Source organism: Daphnia pulicaria, chromosome 6, assembly GCF_021234035.1.
Source record: "Daphnia pulicaria isolate SC F1-1A chromosome 6, SC_F0-13Bv2, whole genome shotgun sequence".
In the NCBI taxonomy this organism is placed as follows: Eukaryota; Metazoa; Arthropoda; class Branchiopoda; order Diplostraca; family Daphniidae; genus Daphnia; species Daphnia pulicaria.
In genome coordinates, this window is record NC_060918.1 from 9,037,576 (window position 1) to 9,049,925 (window position 12,350).

Below are 12,350 nucleotides of genomic sequence, written 5' to 3' on the forward strand. Positions count from 1 at the left end.
AACCAACTCAGAGAACCCTTCCCTATACCTCAAAGTTTTCCACTTCAAAATTTGTACTTTTTACAACAAACTTGCACTTTCGCCAGCAGAGGGCGCCAAATTTTGCTAAATTTTGAAGTGGAAAACTTTAGGGTATAGGGAAGGGTTCTCTGAGTTGGTTTTATTGTAAATCATTCTTTATATTTGTATAGAGTGAAGAATTCTGCTTCTTTTGGCACAAAGAAAAAGATTTTAGCTTGATTTTTAGTATTTTTTGTAAATTTTTGAAAACGCCGTATTTATTCTTTCGAATTTATTTTACGGGTATCCTTACTGTGTTATAAATTCGGGACAGCCCTGAGGCGTTTTTCGAAATAATTTCAAAAATGCATCTGCTGGGATTTGAACCAATAATCAAAAGTGTAACGTGGTTTCCAGCTAGCGACTGAACCCACAGTGCCATCGGAATACATCAATCTGTTATGAACTCTTCAACAGATGATGAAAACCAAAGGGAAGTGGCCGTCGAATTAATTTTACGGGTATCCTTACTGTGTTATAAATTCGGGACAGCCCTCAGGCGTTTTTCGAAATAATTTCAAAAATGCATCTGCTGGGATTTGAACCAAAGACCAATAAAGATAAACGAGCTCCCAGGCGGAGTCTGAACCCACTGTCCCATCGGAATATGTCTTCCACTATCGACCTCTTCACCTGATGATGCAGACCAAAGAGATATGACCACAGAATTAATTTTACGGGTATCTTCACCGTGTTATAAATTCGGGACAGCCCTAAGGCGATTTTTGAAATAATTTCAAAAATACCTATCCTGGGATTTGAACCAATAATCAAAAGTATACCGTGGTTCTCAGCCAGCGACTAACCCACTGTGCCATCGGAATACATTATTCTGTTATGAACTCTTCAACAGATGATGAAAAATAAAGGGAAGTGGCCGTCAAATTTATTCTACGGGTATCCTTACTGTGTTATAAATTCGGGACAGCCCTCAGACAATTTTCTAAATAATTTTCAAAATGCCGTTCCTGGGATTTGAAACATGAACAAAAAACGATAATCTAATTTGTTATCTGTCTCTCAATCCACCGTGCCATGAGACACTGCCGAAGACGAACTTTTATGAATTATGTATAATACTATTAACAATAGTGGTGCAACGTGGAATAAGAGGGATTCTTCGATTCTAACTGTTAAAATTTTTGGATAATTATTATCCCTATGTATAATATTACAAATTGATATGAAGGGACTCGAACCCGTATCTTGATGCACGATGGTATGGTAGCTCAACATGCTATCCATTAGACCAATTATGTGTTTTGATTCCTATTTTCATTACTGTCAAAAAGTGATTGTTACTACAAAACCAAAGGTAGATGGCGCTGGCGACTGTCCCGCATTTGGTTTCTTTGTCCCATACTTTTTATCGGTGTCCCGACTTAGGAAGGTGTTCGGCCTATACTAAAGCATGCGAAACGGCAATAGCCAAAAAGTGTCCCGAATTAGAAACAATACCCTATGTAATCAACCAATGTAATTTTTAAATTGTTTTTCAATTTATAACTTTCATCCAACACGTATTTTTTGATCCCGTTCATTTGGCGCCATTCTCTTTGCCATGGTAACAGTGTAAACCTAGCAGACACTACTGTTAAAGATGGATGGCAGCACGATGGCAGTTACGACTGCTTGTGAATTTGGCAGACTCGAGTTTCCACTTCAACCACAGACAATTTTACCGTAAGAACGAGTGAGTTTTTTTTACCTGTTGTTTCAGTTTATGGAGGAATCCACATTTTTTGTAGTATGAAAATTTCTTACTATTTTCGGAGAATTTTAGTATTATCACACTGTTTGCTTTTCTATGCATCAAATGCTCGATACGAATGACTTCCCTCAAGTCAACGTGATCTTATTCTATTCCAGGGCTTTGTAAATTGCATTCAAATTTCAATTCTTATTCTGTTTCACTTGTATAAAGTAATTGAACTTATTGTCAAGTAATGTTTATTCAGAGCAACGTGAAATGTAGGCAATGTAGATTGCAGCTCTCTGATTATTGCTGGTTCGGGTGGTAGAAGCTATCTGTTTTGTTGGATCCCGTTGGATCATAATTGTGATGTCAAATTTTGTAATAATTTTAATGGGTTGCACCAGCAAATCATTTTCCATAAGTTTAACAGTCCCATCAACAGAAATGCTTGTTTCTTGGTTCTTTTGTTGATCGTGGGTTGCAATTCATTTACAGAATTTTTAAAAGGAAACAAAAATGAACTTCAGATGAGGCCGAGTAATCAACCAAAATTAATTATGTGAGATGCAGAACTTCAACTTTGTTTTTATTGTTATTGCCTTTCAAAAAGGATAAGTCTTCCAGGAACTAGGATGAATAATGATGGAGTGAGTTTGAAACATTGCTGGATTAAGCGTCGTGTATGCATCTAGGTTGCTATTTTCTGCAGTCATTTTGTGATTTTATCTTTGAACCTTGAAAAGTTTTTGGATTCGATTATTCTCCTCTCGTCAATTTGCGTAGCTTTTGGGCGTTGTTTTACTTTGAACTTTTATACGTTAGCCTTTTCCAGCTGATTCTCGGCTCAGTTAACTGTAGCCCGTTCAATTCCACCATATTTTCGCTAGTCCAGCAGTTTAGAGTACAGTTTTAAGCTTAGTGTTACTTAACGTGTGGTTTTCTTGATAGTTTGCCATTTAGCGTTGTCCTGTATGTTGAAATGACTTGCTGAATTTTTAATTTTACAAAGCGTGAGTGATTGTTATGCTGACCGCAGTTATGTCGTCAAGCTGAAAGCCAGGAGACTTTGTCCACCCTTCTCATCAGACTTGGTAACTCGAGATTATTGATGTAACAAGGATTGCTATTCAAGCTATAATTTGATAACTCTTTTTGCAGTTTGATTGGCAATGCGATTTCGTTGAGCTAATCACCGTGTAGTCGGCGATGGCGATGAAATCAGGCTGGCCATTTGCATGTACATTTTAATTTCATTGCGACCGTTGAAATCAGCGGACAATAAGTTACATAGTGATCCATCAGTGTAGTCAATATCTTCGCATTTCTCAACTCATCTCAGATCGTATCATTTTCTAAAATCTTGTCTCGTATATCAACAGGAAATGTTCGACCACATCCGCCAATGGTTCAACCTGGTATCACAACAAGCATTCCGTCTTATTATACGCTAGGCCGGTTGTTTTTTTGACATATAGTCGTCTGAGCTTGAATTTCCATCGTCGCAACCCAAAAACAGGGAGAAGAGTTGCGTGGAATTCTCGCGTCATCTCCTTCCTTTGATGAACTCGGACTGCCAAAGTGAACAACGAACCGCGAAACTCGGTGGCTCTACGGAGGTATTGACGTTGTAACGACCACAAAAAGGTTGCGGTTCTAAATCATCGTTGTTTACGTAAGCGGTAAATATTAGTTTTTGCTTTTAATTTCTGATCCGCTAAATTTAATTGCGATAACTTGAATTCGCGGTCGTATTTGCCAACCGATTTCTTTTTCATATTTTCTCGACGACAGATCCCAACTGTTTTTTTTCCTCCGACTTGAGTAGACATATACAGGGGATAACATCCCAAGCGGTGGGCTATTGTAGTTTCGCTCAATAGAGAGCTCAATAGAGGGGCATGTAATTATTGAAGTCTCAAATTTAAATCAAAGAATCCTTTTTGTAAATGGAGACCTAAGATTGTCTTTCCTTTTAAAGTGTGTTGCTTCCCCATCTGCTTGCAATTGCTTTGCTCTAAATGTTTTGGTTTTCTGTTAAATCGCAAACATTCAAGCCTTGCAAGATGTCACTTTCTATCTGCCATCTTTTCATTTTTTAAAAGCTGTAACACCACCTGCAGTTTGAGCAACCCACCAATTTTTCTTGCTGTCGTTATTTTTTACGAGTTAAAATTATTTGTTATTTTAATATTTCTAACTGTAAAGAAAAACAATAAAAAAGGGGGTAGGGTTCCTTTCCTAAATTTAACAGAAGAAGACAATGTCGCACCTGACCATTTACATGAACGAAGCCATACAACTCTAATCTTTAATTTGATTAATGGCCAGATTAATATTTCACCCAGTCGAGTGATTAGTCTAGACCAATCGGATATTGCAGCTCATTCACGTCAAATTTACTTTTTGTTAACGGGGGGTGGCCACTCCCAACACCATAACATTTCCTTCCTGCTGTCCGTCGTTCACCCTGTAATTTATAGAAATTTTCAATCTATGGAATATCTTATTTGTTTTGAAGAAGAACGAAGGTAGGAATAGTTGTAGCATCTATTCCCATACTAGTAGTGTTCAGCCAAGAATTAATACTCTAATCAGTGGTAGACAACACCAATTGTGAATCTCGTCGGATTATAATCCGTCAAAAAATATAAACTCAATATTTGCACGAATGACCTATAATATATCCTGTTTTTCAATTATGGTACAAGTACCGCTCATTTATTTGAGAAATTTAATTTGATTTTTTTTTATAAGAAAATAAAATTAAACGGCATTTCCGTCACATTCCATCTGTTGCAGCATGCCTCTAGCGGTCGACTTCCTGCAATTAAAGGATTATGCCAATTTGGGATTTACTATTTTTTTTAATTTGTATATTTTTAAGTTAACATATTTTTTTTTTGCCATCTTTTTGTTTTGATTTTGGTTTGATAACAATTTAAACTAACGAAACGATTTTCTCTTGATTCAGGATTCCGAGCGATATTCATCTACCAAAGACGATTGTCCTTGGCATTTTCCCTCGCCTGTCGGTAAGATTCCTCGTAGCACTAGTTCTTGCGTCTTGACTTTCTTTACAAAAATGAATTAGGAAACAGTTCCCTTTAAACCTTTTCACTCCATCTCGTAGCTTTCTAGTGCCTCGTCGATTTGAACGTCTTCTGACTTGGGGCTATTGCGTACGATTCATCGATATCACCTTTTTCATTCTAAGACTAATTCTCTCAGTTTGGGGTCGGTTTGTCAAAAGCTAACGGGGTGAAACTGAACTATTGCAGATGATTCTACAATTATAAACTTAAATTTTTTTTTTAATAATCTGTCTCTGGGAAAATCCATCAACGCAATAAATAAATCTTTTGCTAGAATAAGAAAATAGAGAAGCGTTTTAAAAAACGAGTAAATGAGGGCTTTAATTTTCCTAAATTTCATCAAAGTTAGTCTTTATTTTGAATAATTGTTTTGCTTGCCAACAGAGAAATGAGTCTAAAAAGCAAAGCTTACTAACTAAGGAATCGTCGTCTCTTTCATACTCTTCTCTTTCGACCACAAGGGTGAAAGAGGAGTAGGAAGAAATGACTTTTCCTCTCGTCAGTTAGCTTCGCCAATTACAGTTAGTTTAACCAAGTCTTACATCTCGCAAGCAGTGGTCGAAAATCATGATGGTGAGAAGCATCTCATCATTTTTTTGTAAAAAGAAATATTAGCTCAATATTTGCAGATTGCGTTAAAATTGATCTTGTTCGTTACTTTCATTCAAGTATTGCTCATGTGTTTTTATTTCTCTCCAATGCCATTTACGATTTCCTTAGATAAGCAGTGTCGGTTACTCTTTGGGTGGGCGTGGGACTCTTCGTTTTTAGTTCTTTGATTGATTTCATTGACGACATGAGCGCTAATTTTATTCTCTCATTGGTGTTTTGTTTCCATTCTTTTGTCATATTACTTAATAGTAGTTAACTTTTGATAGTTAGTAAGTTAACCGAGACATCGTAAAGCACTATGGTAGCGTGGTCTGTAACAAGTGATTTAAACAACAGAAGCTTCTTTCGTGATACTCCAAGTACAATGGCTTGTTTGTTCCCACATGTCTCTGTCAAGCTACAACCAGCAGATGTAAGTTCTCTGCGTCATTTCTTTATTTTTGCACCGACTTCTTTATGTTTTTGTTTTTGGAATTTTGTGTTGTTTGGTTTTATACGTTCGTCTCTCGTTACCAAAAGCATATGATTTGCTGCTCATTCTCACTTTGGCTTCCTTCCTTCCTTTTTATATTTTGATATGCTTTTCTCGATACCCAGCATTGCCAATGGGGACTGGAGAGAGACACTTGACGTAACAGTTTATCCGGTTCGCTGATTTGACGCAAGTATTGCTTCAATGCATTAGAAATAACTAATTTGTGATTTTAAAGTTATAAAAAATTAGAAAATTAAGTGAAAAGGACTATTTCCGTTACTTGCCATCTGCTATCATACCTCTAACGGTTGACTACCTGCGTTTGTAAGATCATATTACGCGACTTGACATAATATTGTAGACAGTTACAATACAAAAGACGAATACAAGGGGTGGTTTTTATTGACCATGAAAAACTTAATCTAAAGGTATAACTTGAATCTGTTTAGGTTTAATTGGCTGATCTACAAATTTGGCGCAATCACCGTGGGAACGGAATGGACGGACGATGGAATCAGCCAAGACTTAAACGTTTGGGGTAAGTGCAGTTTCATTTTCTTGCGTGTTGCTGTGTGTTGAGATTTCTTTGCATAAATTGTGCTTCATCGATTTTTTGAATTTTTCGTGGCTTTCGTTTTGACCTTTGACAATTTGAACGACAATTAAGTGCGATGCCACACCAAATAAATCATAATTCCAAAATTAACTCAGCTCTGCGTTTATGTAATGCAGTTTCCGTTCGACAAGATCAAAATAAATATTGTTGTTAGATAAGGGAATACAAACACTTAGAAACATGAAAAATAGCCACGGTTTTTTCCCTTTTCCGTCGTTGTTAAGGTAACGACCCATTCTGTCGTCTTCCGGGGTATACCACCAAAGATCAGCACAGCAAATCGAAGCGAAATCTTTTCTTTGTTAATTTTTTTATCGTAGGGCTGGAAAAATACACTGGGTCGAATTTGTTTCGATTTCTATCAACTATTTTTCACTTTCCGCCTTTTCCTTAAAAAAAATTATTGTACCTATTCTATAAAAGTTTGTACTCATGACGAAGTGAAGGACAGAATATTGAGTATCAGTATAATTTGTTTCTTAATTCGGCGAGATAAAGTTTTATTCCCATTACTACTTCCGAGTAATCCGATTTAAGTTGTAGTATGTATGGTGGTTCGTTTCATTGAATAAACAGAGGATGACGAATATCAACAAACCCCAACATCAGAAGATTGGCGTGCATATCAAAGTGTAACTGCTCATCAGTCAGTCAGTAGACGGTAAAACATTCTAGAAGAATTTGCGTTTTGTGTTTCAAGTTTTTTGAATTTTTGTTAATTTCGCTGCCAATATTTTCGTCAATTGTTTCATTTTACTTACGTAGGCTGCAAGACCTGATAAAGTTTGATACCCCAGAATTGGCTGCCGTAACATTTTAACTTGAATCAAATGAATAAACTTGATTTCTGACTGACTTAACGTTTTTCCATTATCATATAGGAAGGTTTCGAACGATGGACTTGACAAAGTATTCCAGGCTCTCATTGTGATGAGAAAGTGAAGACGGCGCTTTTCCATCTGCCTGCCAACAATAGTCATGCAGTTACCAGCCGTTTGATCCTTTCGGTACTGAGTAAGTCAATCGTACACTTTTTATTTTATTCACCTTGCTTGTTGGACCTGGGTTTACATGTTCCGGGCCACAGCCCTAGGTAGATGTAAGATGTCCATCGCTGGCTACTCAAACTTCCTAAGCACAAGTTGCCGAAACCATTTCCCTATCCTCCCCCTATAGAATCCATGATGGCCGACTTTTGCCCCATCGACCAAGAACAATCGAGAAAAAAAGGGGGGGGGGGGGTGGTTGGGAGTGTAAACTGAAAGTAAACAAATATAGTCGTCAACCATCGATCACAGAAAAAGTAGATTTCTTTTGTCTTGGTATTCATTTCGTTGCCTTTTTTTCATTTGTCTTAATGGAATCTAAGACTTTTTTTTGTCTTGCTTCTTTGTTGCTGTCAAGACGCAGTGTAAGATCTCAAGTTTATTTAGTTATTTACCAAGTTATTTAGTCAAAGATGCCAAGTCAACAGATAGCTAGGCAAACAATAAAATCAATTCATTTGAGCAAGTATAGTTTTGAGAAAAAAACAATAAAAGGGTACAGTTGTCAATAAGGTAGGCTACAGTTTACGTGTTATCCAAGTGAAAACCAAAAATGTTTATATTGATGAAGTTTGGATTCCTCATTTTCCTTAAGCGATCTAAACCTAGAATGTTAGTTACTGCATCTCACATCAAACATGTCATGGCAAAGCAGTGAAAGCTGACAGCAATCATTTTTCATTTGAAAGAACCCTGAACGTGACATAACTTCAAAAATTGAGGACACATCAGGTACTCGGTCAGGATATTAAGTCCTGTTATTTCCTCACTATCAAGCCTCCTTCATGTATAATATAATTTTCCGAAAACTAATCAAATTCTGATTTACTGGCGAGTCGATTGTAGAAATAAATTGTTCTCGTCGTGTATCGGATAATGGTTTCACTTATCAATTTATTGTTTCCGTGTTTTTGTTTTCACAGGAACCAAAACTCTATGGCGACTACCTGCAGCCAGAAAGACGAATGTGCGAATTTGTGAATAACGTCAGCACAGTCAAAAACAGAAGTAAGTTGTCCAAAAAAATTCATTATAAAAAGCGCTAGATTTATTTTTTTGTTGAAGATGATTGACGATCGTGAGTCGTTCTATAACATGTTCAATGTTTAAGTTTGCGTCCCAACTCACTGCTTGTCGGCTTAATTGACGTTAAGTATCCCTGATTGCGATACTTTCATTGATTGTTTTTACTATTTCAACTAGTCGCATCAATTCATGCGCCTTTTGCTGTTCTTTTTGCTTATCGCTACCATAGATAAAACGATGTATTTTTTACCATTTTTAATATTTTGTTTCGCGTTATCGCCGATCGATTGTACAGGAAGAAGAGGCAATACTTTTGATTATCTATTTTATTATTAACTTTATGACCTAAATCAGCATATCATACCAGGTATAACTAGCCACTTGAAATAATTTTTTATCCTCTTGTATACGTGACATGAGGTTTTGTGAATAGTTCACTAAAATTTCTTAATCCGTTAATTCAACTAGCAATTTTAAGATTCAATCTGAATCTATTCAAAAGATATCCTCCTCTATCATCCATCCAACAAAATGCGTAAATGGGCCGTTATTTTTATTAGAACTCTCATTAATTGCCCCTTCCCTCAACATTGAACTAATTTGGTCGCCTTTATTCAGTTGTATGATGGACTGGAGCGTTAAAGTATGAAAAGCTGATTCACCATAGCCTTGTGCGATTTTAAACCAGTCGGATGTTTTAGTCTTCATTTGTAAGTTAACTCGACAATTAGTCTTTAGCTCACAAATTGCCGAAAAAGAAAAGAAATATTTGCCAGGTTTAGGAGCGGTAAAAATTCCACTGTAGCTCATGGCATAGCCCACATTCATTTGTTGATTTTCGAATGGGATAATTGTGTTGACACGAAAGTAGCTCGCCGTTTTCTGGGCGTAGAAGTAAACTGGCCCTGATTTAACGTCGACATAGCCAATCGTATTCTGTAAATCTAAATGAAAAATTTGATTTGTTGAAATTTGTAATTTTAAAAATCCTGTAACATTTTTCTATTACTTTGCACGTTTGACTTCCGAGAGAAATAGCAATAAACAGTTTGGATTTTACTCTGGCTCATGACGGAATAGAATCCGCTTTTGATGTGTCCGATTCGTCTGAGGTCATCACAGGACGTGGGCCTATGACCAATATCCGCAATGACGCTCGTTCTCTCTGATTCAATAAACGAAAAATTTCATTTAACTTTCCGAAATACTTTTGCTGTGATATCGAGTTTTGTTATAGTTTTGAAGTCAACCGAGTCAAATGTGGTGTACCGTTCATCTCCTTGTTTAAGTTCAAAACGGTTGAGGTGGTGTCTGCAAAGAAATATCAGTTTAAGTATAATTTAAATTTTCGAAAATTCCTAAACGCATCTATCTTTGTTACCGTTTAGCTTCTTTTCTAAATTTTCAAAGGTGATGCGCCTTTTCACCAACAATTTTAAAGCGTAAGACAAACGTTCTTGTGTTTCTGCGTATTAATTAATTAACCAATTTTCAATCATTCAACCACAATTAATGGAAACTTGATTTTATATAAGTAAATTACTTTTCAATTCGTCTTTCAAATCTTGCCACTCGTCTGTGACTGTCAGGTCAGAATTTTGTACGAAATGGATGGGCATCGATAGGACGGCGGTCGAGTATTTGACGTTCACTTTGCGATCCTGTAAGGATTGGGTGTCTCGCAATTTCGACAAATTGATTCTGCTGAGTTTCAAAGGTTTTGGAACAAATTTCTCTCCGTCCCACTGGCCGTGATCTTTACTTTCCTGGAACAATTTGTTGATGTCTTCCTTCGTTGTCGAACCGTGACGGGAAATTTCAGTTTTGAATCTCGTTTCGAACGAGCCAATCCCCACGACACTTCCTCCAGCCCCGTACTCAAAGGAATTTGTATTTTGGAACGTGTTGATCAACTTCTTCTGGTCTTCCTTGTCCAATTTCCTGTAAATGTCGTTCAGAGTTTTTGTTGTTTTGTCCGGTCGATAGTTGTCCTCGTTCCAAAATACCGAATCCCACATTTTATCGCTTTGATCCCTGATGATCGTCCTTGATGAGACGAGTAAACTCTCCAACATGTTGTAAACATGCGACTCTGAATTTTGGGAAACGACGTCCGAGTCGTCGAACGTGTCGATCAAGACGTTGGTCGTCGATTCCGTCAAGAGTTTCTTCTCGTCGCTGGCCGTTAGCAGAGCGTCTTTGGTGCTTTCATTGAATTTCTGCATGAGTTGCGTCATCATTTGTCCTTTGACGATGTTGTCGATGCGGATGACCGTCTGTCTGGTCTGCGTACTCTGCGAAGACAAACTGAAAAGCAATTTGAATTGATCGAATTGTTGGGGATTGCTGCGCATATCCGCCGCTATTTGGTCACAATCTTTCTTGACGAAACATGACAGAGTAAATTTGACCGACTGGTGCTGTTGATACAACAGCCAATCGGTTGGCAGCGAGAAGACGGTTGAAGATTTCGTGCTGACCAGAGCAACTTTCTCTAAAGGAATGACTTGTACTTGATTGTCTTCGATGGTCATATTTAGATATTTCGTCAAATAACTGACGACTTTGTTCTCGACTTTGGTGTTCCACATTTCAATGCGGAAACGGACCTCGGACTCTTGTGTGACGTTGTTGAAGAAACTATGTGCGCTTCTGTGATTGAGTAAAGCGATTGGAGCGTAGAAATATTTTTTGTTGATTGCATTGGTCGTCGTCGCCTTGTTATTATTCGCGTGCTCGTAAATGTTGACTCTGAAATTACCGTAGGGCATTGAACACAATTCGCTGGGTGAAATTTGGAGTTTGGCCCAGGATGAAGATGACGACTCGTCTGATTGGCAGTTGACACCAACACAAAGTAGAAGCAACGCAATCAGCGATTTTGGACTCATTTTCAAGAAGTAGACCTCCTGACATTTATAGTTGGACTTTAATTACTTAAAAAAATATAGATACGGTAAAATGTGTTTTACTTTACCGCCGATTTGTTTCGTGTCCAAGTTCAATTGTCCTGTTCTGTAATTTGCCTTCCACCCGAAGTTGACTAACTGATGCAGTTTTTCCCAGCGCCTTTAAATAGATGTAGTCTGTTAAACCTACGCAGTGAATAGGAGCTGATAATGTATTTAACAAGTTGAGATAGTTTTCGGCTCTACAGCAAAGAAGACAGTTTTACAGGATAATTGTATCGTAAATTTACGAGTTTCATCTCAAATTACTTAATTTTGGAAGTCGAGAACGGTAGATTTCAACATTTTCCGACGCAGATTAACCCGCCTCCAACGCAACTTTAATCCGATAGTTCCACACGTTGGCCACATATTATACGATCTTTCATTTTTTAAAAGCGGTAGATTTGAATTTGTTTGTTCGGTTTTCAAATCTCCCTCTTTATATTTTTCATTTTTGACCGAAGTATAAACGCGGCCCACACTAATACCTAGGTAAGGGACGGAATTTTTAAATTACAACTCTGTAGTCAGTTTTATTTGTTAATAAGTTGGTGGGTGTCGGCTTCTGGCCATGTCTAGGAACAAGCAGTTGAGTGATTCTACTTCTAATCTTTGAATTATCTTGACGTGAAACGGCGATAACTGATAAACGTGAAAGCGGATAACTGCTGGCACACAAGCAGAAGTAAGTCTTCCTAATATTATTCGTATTTTAGTTAAAGCGCTGGATTTATTGAGCTTTGAGGTCTGTCTTTTATTACACACTTGACGTAAGA

At 37.3% G+C, this 12,350-nt stretch overlaps 1 protein-coding gene and 1 long non-coding RNA gene across 2 annotated transcripts; one reads left to right on the forward strand and one right to left on the reverse strand.

The window, feature by feature from the left end:
- The first annotated feature begins 1,671 nt into the window (after positions 1-1,671).
- LOC124344345 lies at positions 1,672-6,866 on the forward strand. The gene is made up of 4 exons (XR_006919708.1): positions 1,672-1,743; positions 3,136-3,435; positions 4,728-4,788; positions 6,385-6,866. It is a non-coding gene; the product is annotated as an uncharacterized LOC124344345 (long non-coding RNA).
- Positions 6,867-8,948: 2,082 nt separating this feature from the next.
- Positions 8,949-11,686, reverse strand: LOC124342079. The gene is made up of 6 exons (XM_046795051.1): positions 11,601-11,686; positions 10,167-11,532; positions 10,005-10,088; positions 9,893-9,934; positions 9,633-9,788; positions 8,949-9,567 (listed from the first exon to the last, which is right to left on the reverse strand). The coding sequence occupies exons 2-6, from the start codon at positions 11,512-11,514 to the stop codon at positions 9,119-9,121; spliced, it is 2,079 nt and encodes a 692-aa protein (XP_046651007.1). The 5' UTR covers positions 11,515-11,532; positions 11,601-11,686; the 3' UTR covers positions 8,949-9,118.
- Positions 11,687-12,350: the final 664 nt, after the last annotated feature.

What these genes read in the sequence shown, in the direction of transcription:
- LOC124342079 (XM_046795051.1), bottom strand. Translation starts at nt 11,514, where the DNA reads ATGAGTCCAAAATCGCTGATTGCGTTGCTTCTACTTTGTGTTGGTGTC. An exon ending in TTTGAAAGACGAATTGAAAA is followed by an intron (nt 10,089 to 10,166) that starts GTAATTTACTTA and finishes ATTAATACGCAG; the next exon opens with AAACACAAGAACGTTTGTCT. An exon ending in TCGGAAGTCAAACGTGCAAA is followed by an intron (nt 9,568 to 9,632) that starts GTAATAGAAAAA and finishes TTTTTCATTTAG; the next exon opens with ATTTACAGAATACGATTGGC.